This window comes from Sphaerodactylus townsendi, linkage group LG05 (assembly GCF_021028975.2).
Source record: "Sphaerodactylus townsendi isolate TG3544 linkage group LG05, MPM_Stown_v2.3, whole genome shotgun sequence".
Lineage (NCBI taxonomy): Eukaryota > Metazoa > Chordata > Lepidosauria > Squamata > Sphaerodactylidae > Sphaerodactylus > Sphaerodactylus townsendi.
The window spans coordinates 15,874,196-15,895,507 of NC_059429.1; the positions used below are offsets into that span (position 1 = coordinate 15,874,196).

Here is a 21,312-nt window from a genome sequence, read left to right on the forward strand (position 1 = left end):
CAAACAAATGAAGTCTTGGACACCCAATCGGCAGCATCACTGAAATTCCCCGAAGAACAGCTTGGCTAGGACTTGCTGGCTGGTTATACAAACCCGGAAGGGGAAAGACCAGATCAAGCTCCGTAGCAACTTACATTTCACAGTTATCTGTGCGACAGCTTCAATGACTCCCAGGCTAGACATGGCCACGCAAGTGTAGTTGGCGGAGTCCTTCACGTCCGTTAGCTCCAGAACGTTCCGGCCAACTGGCATGTCGTCCTCTGGGGTCAAGTCTTCTGCACCTTGCATCCATTTCACGTATGGCATGGGTGAGCCAACGGCCACGCAGGTGATGTTTACGTTGCCCCCGGGCATTATTTCGTGGCTGACGGGCAGGATGGAAAAACGAGGGGCCACACGGCGAACTGCGGACAAAGTGCACAGAGGTAACAAAAACGAAACAAAACAAAAAGAGAGAGAGAGAGAGAGAGAAAAAGAAAGAAAGATAAGGGGGGAAAAGGAAAGAAGAGCAGAAGAGAATTTAAATATAGATGGGGCTTTAATTATCTGTCGTTCCTTCATTTTCAAAAAAAATCTGAAATTAAATAATTATTGGAATACCAAAATCAATCAAAAGGAAAAGAAACAGAACTTCAAAATAATTTTACTTTCACAAACAATATATAGAATATAGACATAAAAGCGATACTTCATAGCAACAGGGTTCCAATGATCAATTTTAGACCCATCACAGCACAAATAAATACACAAAAATTTATTAGTAATTTCTCATCTTTAGAAGCAGCAAGAGGTGGCATTTCTTAGCTGGGACTCCCCCTGCTCCCTGGGCTTTGGGGGATTTTTCTTCCTCTATGTTCTTAGGACAAGACCTCATTTCTAGATGGAAGTGCTTCTCCCATTTCAACTGTGTTCACCTTTTAGCATGTAACATGTGTCCCCTACACCCCCCTTTTTTAGAAGTTACCCTGCAAAGCAATTTTGTCCCCTCCAGAGACAAAAGAAATAGGCAAAGGAAGGGGGGGAAGGTGAGTGGAAAAATCTATGCAGAGCCTTGGTAAGCAAGGTGATTAGACTGAGAAGGTTCTAAACTTGGCAAAGAGAGGGGCTCAGAGTCCATACAAACAGCCGTATGATCCCGAGATCAAGTCTCTCACCCCAAGGGAATTAGCCCATTTGAATTGTTTGTTTTCAGGGCAGGGCACCGTGATAGGGTTGTCAGGTCATTGCCGGGGGGGGGGGTCCTCTGTTTTGGGACTGCTCCCCCCTTGGTGCCATCCAGTTGGCCGATGGAGATCTCACCGGGCTTAAAATGATGCCTAGGCCTTCATGTTGGCGAAATCAAGAGACGCTGTGGTGCCTGGGCAACATTCTATCATAAAAACATTTCCTACTGTAAAAACATCTTCTACTGTAGAGTTTTTGCCCAAATACCAAGGTGTCTCCCTTGCTGTCTGTGACATGATTGTCTTAGCTGGAACTGACATAATCACATGAGAAATGTCAAAGGCTAGGCCTTATTTTAAGCCTGATAAGATCCCTCCCTACTCTCCCTCTGCTTGCCTGGAGGTTTCTGGCAACCCTACGCTGTGGTGCCTACAAGGACAGAGTTTGGAGCAGAAAACTGGGGCTTCAGCTAACAGAGGGCCCATAAGCAAGCTGAAACTGTGCATTTGTATATTTTACCATTAGGGCGGTCCATAAGACCACTGTGTAAATCAGGAGTCTTAGAAGTATATGGGTACCTTTAAAATTCTGGCCCAGTGTGGTAGGCTTAGCCACAAAATGGCTGCCACCAGAGCTGGAGCCAACCACAAAATGGCTGCCCCATCTTACCTTCAGTAACACTATGAAGATCCTTGCGACGGTGATAGTTATTGCCAAAACAATATATATTTTTAAATCTGCACAGCCAATCAAATCTTCAATGGAAAACAGCCCCATCTGACCTTGCCAACTTTCTAAAAACACCTGGCAGGCACTAGGTAAAGTTCTGGCGGGCCCTTGGGCTCCATGTTGAGGATTCTTGGTCTAAAGTCAAACATTACCTAATTGGCCAGTAAGGCATATTCTTTTGTGCATTTGCTGCACACCAACTTAGACTGTTTCGTAGGAGCTCTGGAGTGAGACTGGTGTGAGGGTTAGTATTGGGGTGACCCAAACTATGTGTAGGTTAAAGGGGGGGGGAGCAAAAAGGGACAGGGATTGTTCCCTGGAGGTGGCCAAATTTTTGCTTGAATTTAGGAGACCTGCAAGACCTTTCCCCAACCCAGGAAAGTGTGCTCTTCCTTCCCCCCTGACCCTCCTGGAAGTAAGGGGGAAACAAGAGATAAGAGGGGTGGGGTAGGTCAGCGAAGAAAAAGATGAGAAACTCTAATGAAATTTTTGTGGTTTTTGGGTATAGAAACCCTAACGAAGCCTCTTTTAAAGATCTGACATGATTCCATCGATAGATGCAGCTCTCCAGAATCACAAACATCATGCAAAAGAGGTAAAAGAGATAAGAGACAGGTAAAAAGGAAGGAAGATGACAGAGGAAAGAAGGAGAAGAAAGGAAAGGGAGAAAGAGAGGCAGAAAGAGACAAGGGAAAGAAAATGTAGAGCATTTGACCTTGTTCTGTGGGCCTCTAGCAAATGCCCACATGGATAAGGAAGGAGAAGGAGGAGGAGGAGGAAAAGAGAGAGACAGAAGGGGGAAGGGAAGAGGAAACCCACTTTTAAAATGCTGCATACTCTTTTACTTAGCTGATGTGAACCAATGTGTAGAGAAAAGGTTTACATTGGCACATCCCAGCCCTGGCAGAATAATAATAATAAATATAATAAAATAGAATTAAGAATAATCATAAGGAGAAGAAAAAACAAGGCCATGAAGAAAACACAACTTTTTCAATGAAACAAGGATGGATGTTCTATGCATCTCCTTAGCAGAGGAATGGGATGCAGTTTCCAGACCTTTACATGGGGGGGGGGGAGAACACAAGGCAAGGGGGGCAGTCTGGTTTCCCGTGGCTCCAATGATTATTACCTGCCAGTAAGTGGATGATGACTTCTGATTTTCTTAACTTCTGCACTGAAGTATGGGAAAGGGCTGATGGAAATGTTCAGTCAACAAGATGACCAGGCCCAAGGGGAATTGCAAAGGACACTAGCTGTCTGTAGGGACACTACTGCTAAAATGGCTCTCAGCATCCTTTAACCTGCATACGAGAGGAAGATTCAACAGTGCTTCAATTCCCCATTTGTGGTCTTCCTGGAGGCATGAATTTGGTTGCCAGTGGATTACACGGAATAAATTTTCACCTGACTAAACTCTTATGTTCCTAAATGTTATTGAGACAGAGCCAAAGCATGAAGTAGGGAAGACACTTGGTCAGCTTTAAAGGGGTGTGTGTGAATGATACTATGGACTTTCTTGGTTGTGGTATCAAAATTACAGCATTCTTCTCCCAGGTAGATCCACCTGTCCCCTTTTGCCTCACCTGGTGTTCCCTCGTTGATTCTCATTCACCCTTCCTCCTGTTCATGCGCTTATTTGTTCTCCTTTGATTTTAATACATATTTATGCAGGTTCTTAATGTTGTTTTAATGCTTTTATTGTCTGACGCCTTGGGCCATTTTGGATGGAAAGGCAATTTTAAAATGTTTTAAATAAACTTATTAGCAGCGTTTTAGAAATAGATTTTATTCCTTTTTTATGACTCATAAGATTCTTCGTGTGGGATGCTATCATGTATGTGTGGGGGAAATGTGTTACAATTTTTTACCTCATGGCCAAATTTCACTTGGGCACTGTGTAGAGAAAAGAGCTTTGGGGCCAATGAGGGATCAAGGATTCCGTGAAGGGGTTGATTGTCTAAAAAGTTTGGGGGGCCCTGGTTTAGATATTCTATCAACAGTCTCCAGTTGTCCATGAACTGGCTTTCAGCCCTGTCACTTCAAAAGGAACACAGCATTTGACCCTGAGTGTAGAACAATCAAAACTCGCCTTAGGAAAATGTATTCTATTTATCTTATTTTATTTTACTTTAAGGAACTCTCTGTTCTGCCGAATTTGAAACATCCAACAGAGATCGATTCAATCCGACTGGGAGTCTCTTGTAAAGGTGGCTAAGAAACAAAACTCTAGGGAGTTTTGGTCTATTATTGCCAAGGGAGTTCATGCAACAGCTCATCCCCCAATTTACATCGACCCCCAGTTGTGGTACGGTCACTTTTGTAAACTTGTTCAAGGTCCAGTGGACAGCGCTAAAACTGTTGATTTCTCTGCATTGCTTCCCATTCCTCTCTGGCCTCCAGTTTTGGAGTCTGAAGTCAGACTGCTTATTGAGCGGTTAAAATCTAACAAGTCTCCTGGTGCTGATCAGGCTCCGCCTGAGCTGTACAAAGTATTTGAAGATTGGTAATCTCCTATTTTGCCCAAGCTGTTCATTTACACCTCACCTACCACCTGCCCCTTTTTATAGGAAATGTAACCTGGAGGAGGTGTTGTCCCCGGGCGTCCTTTCCCCCCCCGAAATGCCTCTGCCTACCCCCTCACTCGAGGTTAATGGGAACACCTACTTGTTCTAATATGTTTTCCTCTGTGGAGAGAAAGTTGTCCTTACAAATAAATAAAACACATTTGCTAACTAATGGGAGACTTTCAAATTCACGTTTACAGAGATGGAAAATATATGATAAACAAAACACTCTGAAGAGTTCTGTGTGCCAACGAAATGACTGTACGAATCTTCCATTCTTCAGAAGATCCTCTGAAATGCTAGACTTGTTTATATGAGTTAATGTAAACATAGCTATCGTGGCAACCCTCCAAAGGATCATGAGAATTCTGGCGGATCCTCTCTCAGATATGGCTAGCGTCTAACCCGGAACTAGAATTTCCAGGGTGAAAGAACAAAGTTCAAAAATTATAAGGGCTATTTTTATCAACAGCAGCCAGAGTTTCAATTGCATCTGGTTGGAAAATGGAGAGGTTTTCTAATCACGAAAACTGGGAAAGTAAAATGAGAGAATATTTTAGCATCATGAAATTGACCAATCTAGTAAACAGAAAACCAGAATATGAGTTGTATTCTATTATATGATAGAGAGATTTCTAATGCACCGATTATTTAGGATGTTATTTAGGATGTTCATATTTTCAATAATAGTTAATACCTCTTTACATAGACAGATTAACAGGTAATTGTAAAATATATGTAACATTCTAATAGTCAGACTAAAGATTTCTTGGGCCATTGTAATAGGTTTTTAATGCATATATACAACTATATGCACCTGTTTATTAATTAAAAAAACATATACAATAAGATCACAGTTAAAATTAGTTAGGCTGCCTAAATGTTTTTATCCAGCATACCAGTTAATGTTAGGTAATGTTTATTAACAAGATTATAAATGAAGATCAATTTTATACTTAATTTTGATATAGATTATATTTGATTTTGATTATATAAGAGTATGTGTTCATTGTGATTACTTTTTTCAATTGTGAACATTGATGATTATGTTTATTTGTTTTCACCTTTTGACTCTTTTTCTTTATCTGTTTAACTGGTAAAAATAAAAATTATTTTTTTAAAAAAGAATGACATTCGATGTACTTATGCATTTCAATGAGAGTTTGTTTCAAGATATTTTTCTATGTAATTAGGCTTAATGCCAGTCTATGGGCAGGGCAACGGAGAGAGAAGAGAATGGATGGAAGCTCTTGCAGAATTTTTCAGATTTAGAATTCAGCTTGGATGGACACACTTCAAAGTCATATTTCAACAGTGCCTCGCTGCAGAGCTTCACTGTTCTAAATCTACTGAAGTAAATAAGATTACAAGAGTATATAACTCTTGTTCAGGATGTCACTGTAAACTGGACAGCCGAAGTTGGCTCTCCAGGCCTTGTTCTTCTTAACACGCCACTTCTAGGCCATATATTTCAACCAACTGTTTCAACCATCAACATTTGTAGGCTATTCCCCAGAGTTACAGAGGAATATTTGGGACCTGATATGACAAGAAAAGCTGTCCGCCTTGCTCAAGTTCCCAACCTCAGGGGACATCTACATGATCCACCCAAAGACAAAACGGGGAGACATCTCAACAGCTTCCAGAACCTTCTTATGCTTTAGCCTATCACTTCCCTGCCCTCTGGTCATCTGAATTCATCTGCACCGTACTTCAAAAGAAATGTTTTTTGTGTTTTTTAAATGGAGCCACGAGAAAACAGTGCCGGCCACATTGGAGACAAGATGATGAAACTCTGAAGAACAAAAGAAAAAACAGACCATCTGTTGGAGTCATGCAGATAGGTCAGGAATCTGAAAAGGGGTTGGAAGACATGAGTTTTTTTTTTTTTCATAAAAGGGGATGAAAGTATGTAGTTCCTGGGTAGGAGGGAAAAAATAAAAGCAGGTAGTGATGGAAGAGAATGTGTGGGGAGGGGTGGAAGGGGAGATGTATAACTGAACTGACAAGATCCAGTCAGCAAACAGCATTAAAAACAGCAAACAAACAAGAAGGAATGCAAACACAGAATTGTCATGGAAACGGAACAAAACAGCAAATTTGAACTAAGTCTAGTACTTGGGGGGGAAACGGAGAAGAAAGGAAAAGGAATAAGAAAAAGGAAGGAAAAGAACAAAGGGAGAACTGAATCATCGGTAAAACAATAATTGAACTGGGAGAAGTTCTGTGAATCGAAGTCTGAAGGGATCCTCAATTGTTATTCTCAGTTTGCTAGAGGGAAGAGGCAGGGACGGGGGACAATTGGAAAACGCCACGGCAGGGAAGAGAAGGAAAACTAGGGACTGTTTCCATTCAATGAGCAGCAACCCAAGATCTCCCAACACAATCCTCAGAGGGATGGAAGAGTTTTGGGGATGTGAAATGCAAGCCGAGAAGACAAAAACAAACGGACATAAAAAGCCTGCAGAAAACTTTTGGCAGCACCCACAGAATTGCAGACGTGGAATTAACCAAATTTCAGCTCTAGGCCTTAAGGCAGGCAGCCTAGGGACAGCATCTCTGAGGCAGAGACCTATCTAAAGCTTCTTATGTGAACCACTGAGAGAAGAAGATTCCAGAAATGCCTAAGGGTAGCTTGTTGCACTGCTGAACTGCATTATTGCTCTGCTTTACTGCACGTCCGTATACTCATTAACTCATTCGTTTTTGACCCATTAGTGAGGGTCACTATGGCTCATTCCGCACATGCAGAATAATGCACTTTCAAACTGCTTTCAGTGCTCTTTGAAGCTGTGCGGAATAGCAAAACCCACTTGCAAACAGTTGTGAAAGTGGTTTGAAAATGCATTATTTTGCGTGTGCAGAAGGGGCCTATGAGAGCTGCTGGAAGTACTTTTGTCAGCCTGAATACAACCACCACATTTAACCTTCTTTCCTCTAAGGTAAACAGAGCCATGCCCTTCAATCTTCTGCTCTTACTCATCTCCTAAATCGAGGTGGTCAACTGAACCTACCAACAGGACATTTGGACCCTGGGGGAATAACTTTTCCTGTCTTCTGACTGGGGGTCTTGCGAACCAGTTCTCAGCCGCAACCTAACAAGTATATCCTTTCAGTCTTACTTATAGACTGGCATCACCTATTATAAAAAGAGCCCTGCTGGATCAGACCAGTGGTCCTTCTAGTCCAGCATTCTGTCTCACACAGTGGCTAACCACTTCCTCTGGAAGTCCAATAAAAGGGGATATCGTGGTCTGCTTTTCAGAGTAACCCTCCTCATTTTCAATCCAGGTTTAAAACCACGTTGTGTTGTGCCCACACTGCAATTTCACACACCACTGTACAATCCCCGTTGGCGTGGTATTGCAAAGACAAAGCTGGCTCATCTGAAAAATACCAGAAAACGCCATTTTGAACCCTGGTTTGAAAACAAGAGAACTAATAACAAGGGCACGGGGCTATTGTTATTAGAGGGACTTTAAAGAACAGTGGCTCACATACTTCAGCTATCTTATGAGTGACTTCTCCAAAAATTCAAACATTCTGACTCAACGCTATGGATGCATTAAAGTTCCTTTTCTCTGTGGAACGGGACATTTCAAGAAATTCAAAGCTACCACCAGCCTGACTGTTCTTCCCGCCACTGTTAATTCTCACTACCATACAAGGCTCAATCACACTGTGTTTTTCCTGTTTCTATCACCTAAAAGCAAGAGCGGGGAATCTGACAGCGCTATGACGTTTTTGTCAAGCAGGGCTATGACAGCTGCACATTTCTTGTAGCATTCAAGCACACTCTTAATTAAACTGTTTCACTTATGGACTTGCATTTGGAAGAAGGATCCAAGCGGGATGCAGGGAAGAAGCAGGATGGGGGCGCACATTTTTTTTTCTTTACAGACCTGGTCGCCGAAGAATTAAGGATCCAGGTTTGGTGCGTTATTAAGCCACCACAATCTGCCCTTGGAACTCAATCCCAGGATGCCGCTGGAGAGAAAAATCTGAGGACCGATCAATCTTTTTAAAAAAAACTGATTTTGCTTTCTTTTTTGCAGATTTGCCCATGAGAAAGGAAGAATTTACAGGGGCAGGGAGGGGGCCGAGTGCAGGAAAATAAAATGGTTAGCGTGAACTTCAAACCCCGATTCACTTCAAATTAAAAATGTGGAAGAAAGGCAAGGAGAAAAGGCGGGGGGGGGGGGTCCAAAATAAGATAATCAACCAAAACACGAGAAAGAGGGGAAAAGTTAATTTTGCTATGAAAATAAAAACAATGTGTGTTGGGGGGGGGGGGGACACTACATTTTTAAGGTAACCAAATCAAATAGAAAAGTGGGAGTGACCAGTTTGAAAGCACTGCACAAAACCGAATGGTGTTAAAACATTTTAACATTCAGCAAGCCGCTGCTCTGAATGAGGTGAGAAGGCGGACATTACTGGCATTTTGGCGAGACAGGAGGCCATTCCGTCTTACTCCAAAATGAAGAAGGGGGGGAAGGAAAAGGGGCCCAAAATAATGTACAGCCTCTGGACTTGTAGTGAAGATTAGATTACACCTGGCCATCCCTCACAAAACAAGGTGGTCTCTCTCTGTCTTGCTCTGTTCTCCTCTCCCAAACCCTTCTTGGATTGCAAATTTCAGTTTTAAACCCCCCTCTTCCCGGGCTACCACTGGGTGGATCTGGGCATATTTTATTCTGCCCTGCTTCTTTCCGTCCAGAGGACGCAGGGTTTCTCCCCCTCTTCTCCTTCCTTCATCGATTTAGACATTTGGAAAGAGATGTTTGCAACTAGTGCCCGAACAAGTCAAGGTAACTCACATGCCGTTATCGAGCAATGTATCAACTGAGCAGTCCCCAGATTCCTAGTTTCCCTTTCCTCTTTTGACGCAGGTGTTCATTTTAAAATTTATTTCGCACAACAGAAGAACGAAATCATTTTCCAATTTAAATTCTGAGTGGTTCTGGCACCAACCCTGTAATATTAGATGCAGGGTGTGCGTGGGCGCGCCTGTTTTATTTCTCAAAAAATTAAATTAATGTGACAAGGTGTAATCTAAAATTCCCCCCCCCCCCCTAAAACAAAGAGAACAGCAATGCAAAAGGCATAATAGACGGAAGCAGGCAGAGGTTTTTTTCAAAATCACTTGTAGCTCAGTGTTCCTGCAAAACACCCTTTTAAAAGTTTTTGTCAATAGCCAGGCCGCATTTCCCTGAGGCTGTTGAGAAATCCTTCTGCAGAGACTGAAGGGTAATTTTCGCTGTTTTATTTACACTCAATAATGGTTTGAAATTTCTATTGCAAAAATGGTGAGTGGAGGACTACCCAAATAAATGCAGGGTATCCTATTTACCCTGGACCCATTCTCTCTCTCTCTCTCTCTCAAAATGTGTTAGAGATGACTGAGATTTTAGAAATGATGTCGCTATAGGATCTGCCTCTTACTGTCTCCCCAAGTTCCACAGCTCAGTGAGGAACACATGATATAGGGAGGGAATCTGAAAATAACCCGGATCAAGAAAGGACTCTATAATGTTCTGGAAAGGCATGATTTCTCGAATTCTAGATAAGTCGAATTCTAGATAAGCCGAATTCTAGATAACCCCACAATGTGAAGGACACTTGAGATTTGAGGAACTCCTTCTTCTCAAAGGCTGTGGTGGTCATGGGCGTTCTTGCGGAATCCAGAAGGAAAATGGAGGGGGCGCAAAGGAGCTTCAGAAGATGGCTGTCCCATCACTGGCATTCCACAACAAACTGGCTCGAACAGTGACCAAATGCACAAGGCAGAGCTCTCTTTAAAGGCACACAAGATGGGGTTCTGTACATATCCAAGGTAAGAGGATCGCACCCCAAACCTTTGACACAATACCTAGTAGGAGTGTGGTCTGGCGACCCCTATATTCCAGCTCATGGACTCACTTATCAGTTTCCCTCAGCCAGCATGGCCAATTGGCCATGCTGGCAGGGGCTGATGAGAATTGTAGTCCATGAACATCTGAAGTGCCATAGGTTCACCACCACAGCCTTAAACAGTAATGTCCCCATTTTTGGTTGCTATCCCAGGTCTGAAAATGGAACAGGGTAGTCTTGGTTTGGCAAAGATGGGTCGTATGTGCAAACAGCTGGCGGTTGCTACCCTCGGGCAGTCAACATGATGGTTTATCTAGACTGGGACCTTCCAGGTTTTCCCGATAACCATAATTCCCTATCAAGCTTCTGTCAGGCATGGCCACCTGGCCATGCCAGCAGGGGCTGATGGGAACCAGTTCCTGAACATCTGGAGAGCCGCAGGTTCCCTACCCCTGAACTAGACTCTTCAATGTGAGTCAGCAAAAAGGAAGTCAATTGGAGAGGCAGACCCAGAAGAAACAATGCCTTTTAAAGGCATGCCAATCAACAAACGGAAAGGAGAAACCCTTTGCTCTCGAGAGTCTCTCGGCCCTGGGACATTTAAATGGTTGTAAAATTCAGGTTGGACCTCACAAATCTGCTCCACTGGTGGTACAGTTTTCTCCGCTGCAAGGATTTGCCCTCCGATGTAAAGAGGAAGCTTCTAGCACCAGAGGAAGCACTGATGCAAGATTCAGGGGTACCAACCTCATAGGTCTCTTCAAACTGCACTTTACAGAGTCATTACTGTGTGTGTTTGTGTGCAAGTCAGAACTGACTCCATAGGTAGGTGTCTTGAATCCCAGGTTTCAGATGTTCAATGGACTACAATTTCCTATCAGGCTCTCATGCCGGCATGGCCAATTGGGAATTGTAGTCCATGAACATCTGAAACACTAGAGTTGGACACCCCTGCCACAGGTGGGTTTCAAGCAAGAGAGGCTCTGAGATGGTTTGGTTAATAGTTCGCCTTCGGCCTCCATATCCTTGATATTCCTCTACTATTTTCGTTAAAATACTCTCCTTTGGCCCACTGCATGGTGGGGTTGTAGCGGATTCCTTGTCTTGTTGAACTGTATTCGACACGACACCTGTCTGTTGTGTAATATATTTCATTGCTACTTTTAATGGAATGCTTATAAAATGAGCTTATCTTCGGGACTAAATCGTGGCTGTGAACAGAGAGAAGTATAGGTCTTGCAGATGTATAAGAAAGGATTTTTGAGGAAAACTCAGAAGAATCTCTCTGTATTCTCACTATACATCCCCAATAGTCAAATGGATTCTTATTTTTGTGTGTGTGTACCTACAACCAAAGAATGACTGGCGTGAAGGACACATAAGAATCGTCCTCTGATGTACAATCAACCCCACCCAGCAGCTTCCTCCTGCCCAGGAAGTTGGCTGGCTGCAAGTGACATAATCCCTTCCCAATGCCAAATAAGGGTCAATAAATGCGCCCTGTAAAATGGCCTGGTACAGGTTCCCTACTGGACTGCTCCCACTGGAAGTGGGAGATCACATTTTAGCTAACTCCCTAAATTCTGCAAAATAACTTCCTGCATGTAGAAAACCAGCTTCACAGGGAGAAAGGGTTGAAGTTGAACTTAAGCCCTGTGCTTGCTAAGCCAGCTCCCTATTCCCAAACATGGACTAGCACGGAATGACGCTATCAATGACCTACAAGAACTTCAGCATAATATCAAAGTGGATTGGGGGATGGGCGCGTGGATCTTTGGACCACACATTCTGTCTCTTGTTGCAGCAGCCCAAAGTAAGCCCCATTAAAGACAGCATCAGATCCTTCACGGATTAAACTCTGGGCCAGAAGCAAAAAGTATCTTGCTCTGTAGTTCGAGTGCTTTAGGTGACAGCCAAGGGTTCAAAAGGAGCTTTCAGCCAATCAGTCAACGCTTCTGTTCACAGCCCAGCCTTTGAACCTTAGAGGGCATGGGAGAAAGTGGGGTTATAAGCTTGGGGGGGGGGGGGGGGGGGAGTGGGACCTGGGGTCTCAGCAATGGAATCTCAGTTTAAGAAAGAGAGGCAGAGCGAAGAAGAAGAAGAAGAAAAGGAGAAAGAAGAAGAAAAGAGAAGAAAGAGAAAGTGAGAAGAGGAGAGAAAAATAATGAGACAGGTAACTGTCAACGCTGCACTGGATTTCTCAAAAAAATAAAAAGTAAAATAATAAATTTAAAAATCACACAGCTTTAATACCTGTACGCTAGGAATGCTGCCCACTGTGTTTACTGCAGTATCATGCGGTTGCTAATTAAGCAGTTTTGGGAACACCCAATCACCCAGAACTAGTGTCAGACCACATTCCTACAAAAATCTTCATGTTGGGGATGCAAAGAATTTGTCTCAAGTGAAGAAACACAGCTAGGGGCCCAGGCATAAAAAGGAATCAAAATGCAGCTGAAAAAAAATAAATCAGAATTGGAAGATGGGCACCCAAATGTGGCTTGTCCTGACACACAGGGTCAGGGATGTACCTACAGAAAATGGCACCCAGGGCGAGGACTGAAATTGCACCCCCCCCCTAAATCTAACAGATCTTTCCCAGCTTGGAAGACTAGCTGTCCAGCAGCTCAGTCTGCCCATTGTTTTCAACTGCCAATGTCTGTCTTTAAGAGAACTGGTAGACCTGGCCCCCAAGGAAGGCACATCTACCCATTACTTTCAATTGCAGGGAAACCACTTCTCTGAAGGGCTGGTCTACCTGCCATGAAGTAGTACTGGAAGACCTAGATTCTTACAGGGAGTGAACCTTTGGCACTAGGATAGTCATGGGACTTCATACTCTATCAGTTCCCCTGCCAGCATGGGCAATTGGCCATGCTGGTAGGGGCTGATGGGAACTGTAGTCTATAACATCTGGAGTGCCAAAGGTTCGCCACCACTGACCTAGACCCTAGCGGAGGTGAAGTCTACTAATTACTTCCAATTGTGGGCAATTGGCCATCTGGAGGTTGTTAAGAGGAGCTGGTCTACCTGGCCCACTGCGTCTTAATGGCAGGTAGACCAGCCCTCCAAGTGGTAGTGGCTTCCTATTTTGTAGAGGCCCAGGCAAGCAGCACCCAGGGCTCACACCCTGGCTTGCCCCATCCTAAATATACCTACCTGTTAAGCTTACTGTCTTCTGTCAGGTATGCCCTGCTTATAAGGACATTAGAGATCAAAACTGAAGTGAGTACCAATGGCCAGATTAGCCCAGGGTTTGTTAGGGGAGTACCGGCTTTCAAGACAAGTGCTCCTCCTAATCTACAGTTCTGGCGAAACGCTGCAGGACTTGTGGATTTTGCAACAGAACTGTTGATGCACCCCCAATTTCCATGGCTCAGGAGTTTCCTTCATTAGGCCAAGCACGGGGAGATATAAATTAGGGTAAAGGGACATTGCACACAGCTGGCGCCCTTCAAGGGAGGAGGCATTTGGCACACACGCCTCGAAGGACACTTTCTCTCAGAGCTCTCGGAAGCTGCTTCCTCCATCTGAAGGGAAGAGGATTTGGCGTACGCTTAGAGTCGAAACTCCGGCGAAACAAATGGCAGCGGGACAAACACAGCTGTCCGGAACTACGTGTAGAGAAGATCAGAATGAAGGTGGCCAGGTCACGACTGGCCACCGGTGGAGGATGGGGAGCAGGGTTGCCAGATCCAGGTTTGGAAACTCCTGGAGATTTGGGGCCGGGGTCTGGGGAAAACAGGGACCCCAGTGGGGCACAGTGCCATAGAGCCCCCCCTCCAAAGCAGCCATTTTCTCCAGGAGAACTGATCTCTGTAGCCAGGAGATGAGCTGTACTTCTAGAGCACAGGTGTCAAACTTGCGGCCCTCCAGATGTTATGGACTACAGTTTCCATCATCCCCTGCCAGCTGGCAGGGACTGATGGGAACTGTAGTCCATAACATCTGGAGGGCCGCAAGTTTGACACCCGTGCTCTAGAGGATCTCCAGGTCCCACCTGGAGGCTGGCATCCCTAATCAGGAGGGAGTTTGTAGCTCATGAATTCCATCACTAGCCGGGCTCAGCCTAGGTTGCTGTGGCACACTGCAGCAATTCCCTTTCACTTGCATCCGTTTTGTGATACACAACTTTTAAAAATGACATCCTTCAACTGGAGCTAAAGCTGAGCTGGAAGAGGAAGGCGGGAAGGCAGTGAGGAATCCCTTGGAAATGATCGCCTGCACATTCATTTCGCTCTGCTTGGAATCCAACCTCAGGCAGCTCATGAGCCCAAGGTTTTGTTACCGAATATTCAGGGGCAATTTAACATACATTTCACAGTGCAGTTTTAAACCAAGTTAAACCCTCCTAAGCCCACTGACTTGGAAGGATGTAGTTTGACTTAGGATTGCACTGTTAACTATCTAACTTGATCTACTTTTTGAACAGAATGGCAAGAGAAGGTTGTTGGTTGTTTCCTTAAAAAAAAAGGAAGTTAGGGATGGAGATCCAGATTTGCGGTAGAAAACGCTAGTACAGAATTAGAACTAGGAAACAGTTACTCTGGAACAACGGTGCAAATCTTTTGCGTACATGATCCAGGGTGCAGATCTTTTGCATGTAGTGCTTACGGATAGAACTTGAGTTCAGCGTCCAAGCTGAGAATGATCGATATTAATGCATACAGTGGAACCTCGGTTTTCACCGGTAATCCGTGTCCATCCGCAACGCCGCCAAAGCAGCTTCCGGAACCGGGCGAAAATGTAAGCTTCCTGCCATTTTGGCGCGATGCGCTTACGCTAGGTCCGGGCGTGAGCAAATTTTTCTTACGAAAAAAAGCATAAATTTACACAAATGGCGTAGCCGAAAACGTAGGTGCTCGGTGAAAACCAAGGCAAAAAAACGGCTGGGGGCAGCCGGGGAAAACCGAAACCGGCGAAAACTGACGTCGATGATTACTGAGGTTCCACTGTATGAATAAAAAATTGCTGCATATGTTTGATCAGCTTAATTCCCTTTTTACTAACTTCTGAATTTTTCTATTCACTTTAGATTTTAATTTGATACAACCGAAGGCCCCACTTTCTAAGTGTCCCATGCTGCAACCCTCCCCTTCAACAACAACAACAACCCAACTTGCTTCCTTGGACAGGCATTAGAACTGTGTGAATCCATTCCTCTGAGTTGGTGGTAACTGAACTGTCAATGGGGTAGGGGAGGAGGTAAATTTGGAGTGTGTGGGAGGGGAGAGCAGGAACACTGGCTTTTTTCCCACAATGCATTTAGAATAAAATTACAGCACAGCATAACTAATCAAAAACGAAAAAAGGGGAGGAACCAAAAAAAAAGAGAGAAACGAAAAGCAAAAAATCAAATCAAAAACCCTTAAAAAAGAGTGAATTAACAAAAAAAAAACACAAATCCACTGGGGGAAAAACCACATTGTTTAAAATCATATGTATATAGATATATACACGCACATAAATTTGAAAATGATAATTTTTAAAGGACGGCATGCACAAATTGCCATTGACATTCTCCCATCATGCATCAGGCCCCAAAGTCCATACGCAAGGTAACCATGACGACAGAAAGGTGCACACAACGCAGCAAACATCACCGAAGGATGCAGAGAGAGGCCCACAATGCAACTCAACTCATCGCCGACAAGACCCTCGAAATATGAGCAGGTCTGCATTGCGGTATAGAGATCGAAAATTTCCGATTTCCTTTTCCTCTGCTTTTTTTTTTTAAGTTATAGTTGTCATTTTTTTATAAAAAAATAATATATATATATATATATATAGAATATATTTTTTCTCTCTTAAGAAATGTAAAAATGTGGGTAAAGGAAGTTAAAAAGAAAAAAAACCACACCAACCTTCTCGTAGCTCTGAGGGATGTTAAGGGGGTTTGATGCAGAACACAAATGACATGAGGGAGAGTAAGAGAGAAAATAGGGAAACACAGAGAGAGTAAAAAAAGGCCTTCAGCTGGCAGCTGCAAATTGATTTGCTTTCTCTTTTTTTCCCGTCTTTTAACTAAACAAAAAAAAAAGCTTAAAAGAAATCTCAGAATGTCCCTTTTTTCTTTCCTTCCCGTTCTTCCCTGTCCATCAGGGCTGCCGAGGGGGGGCCCTGGGGCAGCATTTTTGGAAGGGTTTCCGGGCTGCAGGGGGAGGCGGCTCCCACACCTTGCTCAATAAAGGCGTCTAGGCCACACTCTGCCAATGTAGCAGGGAAAAGGGGGAGTCCCCTGTTCCTGAATACCCCTGAGGCCCCCTACAGATTCCCCTTCAGCAGCCTCACGGCCGGCTCCACCCTCGGCTCCAACACCACTTCAGATTCTTTGGCGCACTTCACTCGTGGATGAGCACTAATGTTAGCATCCCTGAAACAACAAGGGACTGCTTTTCCACCTGGGCGATCTCACCGTTGTTCAGCTCCTCTGCAGATTTTTAAATGTTTAACGTCGAGACCTCAGGGGCAAGACAGCCCTGCAGCACCACAAGGAATGTTCTCAGGGGAATTTCACCAGGACTTGGATGCAAACATTCAGGGCAATTCGATTCCAACAATGGCTGATACATTTCACAACAGACTGGGCGAGGCTCTTGTAACTGATACATTCAGCATCCCTAGCACCTCTGCCTGCCTTTGGTGGGTTTCCCCCCCATTTTTTCTAAACTGTTGGCTTAATTTCTACATTTCAACTTCTAAGGAAGATAGTAATCGAAGGGAATTTCATACTCTTTAAAACAACATTTTCAAACTTCATTTCTCCCACTCCCACCTCGCCTTCCCTTCTTCCGCCGGCTAACTAGGAAAACAAACAAACCCGGAAACGTAAAGTTCTTGTCCTTCGGTTGGGAAATGAAAACAAACAAACAGAGAAGGAAACTCCTTTCAAATCCTACCCTAATCCTGAGATTCTCTGTAGACACACACGCAAAAAAAAAAGTTGCGGCAGAAAACAGTTCAAAAGAAATCAGAAAACTGCAAGGGATGTGTCGAATTCTTCGCGTGGGAACAAAATGTGGAAAAATAATGCAATAAAACCAATTTCATCAACCTTAAAAGGACACGCCTTTCATTCTATCTTTTCCTGTCCCTCTCGAGGACTGCGCTCAGCACAGCACCATTTCACGGATAACAACACAAAGGAAAAACAGGAATTATTAAATACAGTATGAAAACCCACCACCAAGGCATCCTGTGTGGGGATCACCACACAGTCCCTGTCTGACAGAGATGCCAGACACAATATACAGAATGGAGAACTTCATTTTGAACCCATGTGGAAGTTTCCATAAAACACAAATGCAGAGTTCTGAAACCGATACAGCTGGCTCAAGCTCCCGTTCTGCACAAACAATTTGTGCAGCTATAGACCTGTGGTTGGGATTCAAAACAGATAACGGCAGATGCCATTTTTACGTACACTTTGTCCTAAGAGTGGGAGCACGTTATCAAAATTTATACTTCCAGCTATTGTTATAATAGGGTGTAATGCTTGTATTGGGTCACTAGGTGCTGCCATCGTGCCGGGCATGGTGACAATTCAAGCATTACTCCTCAGAGGAGGAGGAAGTCAACCTAGATTCCGAAAGAAGATATCATGGCCCTTTCCTCTTATGGATAAGTGGGACACACCCATTCCAGTGTTGAGGAAAAGAACAAATGCAATTTATAACAAACAAAGCAATCACAAACTGGGGGAAAAAACCCACCATGTGAATGACCCTCTAAACTGTGGCAGGGTTAAAAACATCTGTTCTGAATCATTCGTGTACAACCAATGGAAAGAAGGGATTGTGTCAACTCAGCCTAGGACTCCCAAAGTTTTCATTCATTGGATAGAAATACCAGGAAAAGTTTCTCCACGTGTTAAATTCCACACTGTGGATCATCAGCTTGGAGGCTCAGTTAGTTTTAACAATGAGCGTGCTATACATCGCTTTCACATATGATTGCCTTGTTGTCTGCATCAACAAAAGGAGTTTTAAAAATTTAGCATGGAAAGTGTTCAATTATTTAAAAGACTTCTTCCCCCTGTCTATATCCCCGAGACAGGGAGCAAAGAAGACACCACGATTCCCCAGCTTCAACAGGTGTGGTGCCCCAAACAGGATGGAAACGGGAATCATTCCGTTTCGTTTGGGCCTCTCTGCTATTTCCTCTCTAACCCATTTCCTCTCCTAACCACCGAGCAGTGTTTCATGACGGGCCAGGTGCCTTATCAGTCATCCTCACGCTCCCAGCGAAAAACAAACTGAAATATATGGAATCTTCTGGAAAACTGGTCACTAAGCATGACTGGTGAATTCAGTGCTTGCTTTGCTGGTGCCTGCCTTTATGGATCTTTTCCCTGGGGAGGAATGTCGCATCAAACGTTAGCCATCTCCATCTCTTTATTGTGGATGTGCGAATGCACCGAAATTAATCAAATGCGTTTGGCACAAAAAAAAGGGGGAAAGGGATTTGCCTGTTCTGTGAGCAGCTTTAGATGCCACCATAAAGTCCCTCGATCACAGAAAGGGGCATGTGTTATTAAACTTGTTGATGGAAAATGAGAAGAGTGACACTTTCCCCTTTCAAAATACAAGTGTGAATGCTTAATAGCCATTTTACAGGTATTTTTTGCAGGAGTGAAAAAAAAAACTTTTACTGTGCAGAATGTTTGCAGCTGGTGTGCTCAACCTGTACTGTTATGCTGGGAAACTGTGGGTCAGATCCATGGCTAGTGCTTTGGTTTGATGCAAGTAATGCCCCCCTCCCCCTGCAACCCGGTTGCAAGTCAGATCTAACCCATTATAAAGGGGACCTGGTTCAAATTCCTACTCAGACATGTAGCTCACCTTTTAGCTACCTTCAAGTAGACATCTTTTTTTCTCTCCTCTGCTAATCCTACCTGCGAGGATTTTTTGTGCAGATAAAAAAATCAGGGTGAGATACTCCATGCATTGTTTACTTCTGTGTTGTTTTGAAGTTATGGGCGAGGAAAAATGGACAAGATACTCAGCGCGTTTAAAATGTCTCCCTTAGGGCAGGGTAGGGAACCTCAAGTGCTCTCCAGATGTTCAGGAACTACAATTCCCATCAGCCCCAGTCAGCATGGCCAATTGGCCATGCTGGCAGGGGCTGATGGGAATTGTAGTTCCTGAACATCTGGAGAGCCGCAGGTTCCCTACCCCTGCCCTAGGAGAAACCTTCACAGAGGCTTTGGACAGGCCTGACAAAACAGCAGGGAACTTGGGGTCTGATGCTCAGCCCGAATATCTGGGAAACTGTTTCTCTGCTCACTTCCTTTTTTAATGACTGGGGCAACTGCAAACCTTTTCCCCCAGTGTAAAAAGCTTTGCCCCCTGAGGTTGTTGAACATCTGTACTGGGGTCTGGCAGGTAGAAAAAAAACCTCCCTGCACATTTAGAGGAACATCTTAGCACTCTGGAAAGCGGTTTAAACCACAGCTACCCCATGACTGCTCCACTTCCACTGTCCTCTTCAACATTAGTATGAATCTGTTAGGGAGTTTCCACTGAGAAGTACATAAGAACATAAGAACTAGCCTGCTGGATCAGACCAGAGTTCATCTAGTCCAGAACTCTGCTACTCGCAGTGGCCCACCAGGTGCCTTTGGGTGCTCACCTGCAGGATGTGGAAGCAATGGCCTTCTGCTGCTGCTGCTCCCGAGCACCTAGTCTGCTAAGGCCTTTGCAATATCAGATCAAGATTGGTAGCCATAGATCGACTTCTCCTCCATAAATCTGTCCAAGCCCTTTTTAAAGCTATCCAGGTTAGCGGCCATCACCACCTCCTGGTTAGCGGCCATCACCACCTCCTGTGGCAGCATATTCCAAGCACCAATCACACGTTGCGTAAAGTAAAGCAATTGTGTGAGGTCTTTTCCTGACAGCTCTGAAGCTCCCTGGATCCACAAGATCTATGAAACCCCCAAAACTACTTCAGAAAAGACGGGGGTGGAATGAGGCCTTCTTTAGGGGGACAAGCCCGAGACATCTCCTCCACAGCAGTAGCTCACTGTAAAGTGGAGCAGGCTGATCCTTCACTCACAACACTTACAATCCATTGTCTGGATGACTGCGTGCCCTGGCATCACTTTGAACGAAGGGCCCTAGGGCTTGATTCTCATTATAGTGAGGATTGATCACGATTTCTGGGAGGAAGATAGCAGCGGAATCCTTGCAGGGGGAATAGTGGTGGTTTGGGCAGGAACTGAGCCTTTGGTCCCAACCTGCCAATTAATTAGTGCTTTCCTAAGGGGGTGAGAATTATGCACCCACCTGACTGCAAAAGGAAACCGCTTTTTAAGGCAGTTTAACCACTCCAAACCGGATACTTCCCCGAGTGGAAAATTTATCATAGCACCCAACCCCCAGCTCGCCAAACTACAATTCCCACGGGAGAAAGCTTCTGGTTGGTTCAAGATTTGTTTCAAATTGGCAGTGAAGACATGTCCCCTACTTAGTACCACTCCCCCAGTGGAATCTGGAATTAGTTCCTTCCGTTCAACAGGAAGTGAACCAGCAGTTCACCACTTTGTACAGCTGGGGGAAGCAGTCTCACAGACCCCTCTGTCCCCTTAGCTGACAAAAGGGCTGTGCCAACATTCAGCCATGCTGGCATTCTTCACTCTTTCCAGCATCCTAGTTTCGACCCTGCCATTCACCCTTTGTAAAAACAGCAACACAGCAAAGGACGTAAAGAGCCCTCTGAAGGGCAAGTGTGTACGTGTGTGCTGGCAGGCAGGCAGGGAACAAGTCGTATCGCTACTCTTGCGAGCCACGGCGCTCCCTACCTCTCACATATAGGTTTGCGGGCGATGAGTATCGCACCCCGGCGCTGTTGCTAGCCACGCACTCGTATTTCCCTTGATCGGTCTCTTCGCTGCTTTCGATCTGCAGGCCACCTGGAATGGGAGGAGAAACAAAGAAGAGGGAGAAGGAGACGCCGGCAGATATATTAATTGGAGGGAATTCTGGACACAGAGCGAAGG

General features: G+C 44.5%; 1 protein-coding gene across 1 annotated transcript in view; it reads right to left on the minus strand.

The window, feature by feature from the left end:
* The window catches only part of PTPRS (protein tyrosine phosphatase receptor type S), a 362,151-nt gene that overhangs the window by 122,491 nt on the left and 218,348 nt on the right, over positions 1 to 21,312 (minus strand). Inside the window, 3 exon segments of the mRNA XM_048496069.1 lie at positions 135 to 404; positions 16,178 to 16,189; positions 21,115 to 21,225. Of these exon segments, the coding sequence (XP_048352026.1) occupies positions 135 to 404; positions 16,178 to 16,189; positions 21,115 to 21,225 (393 nt within the window).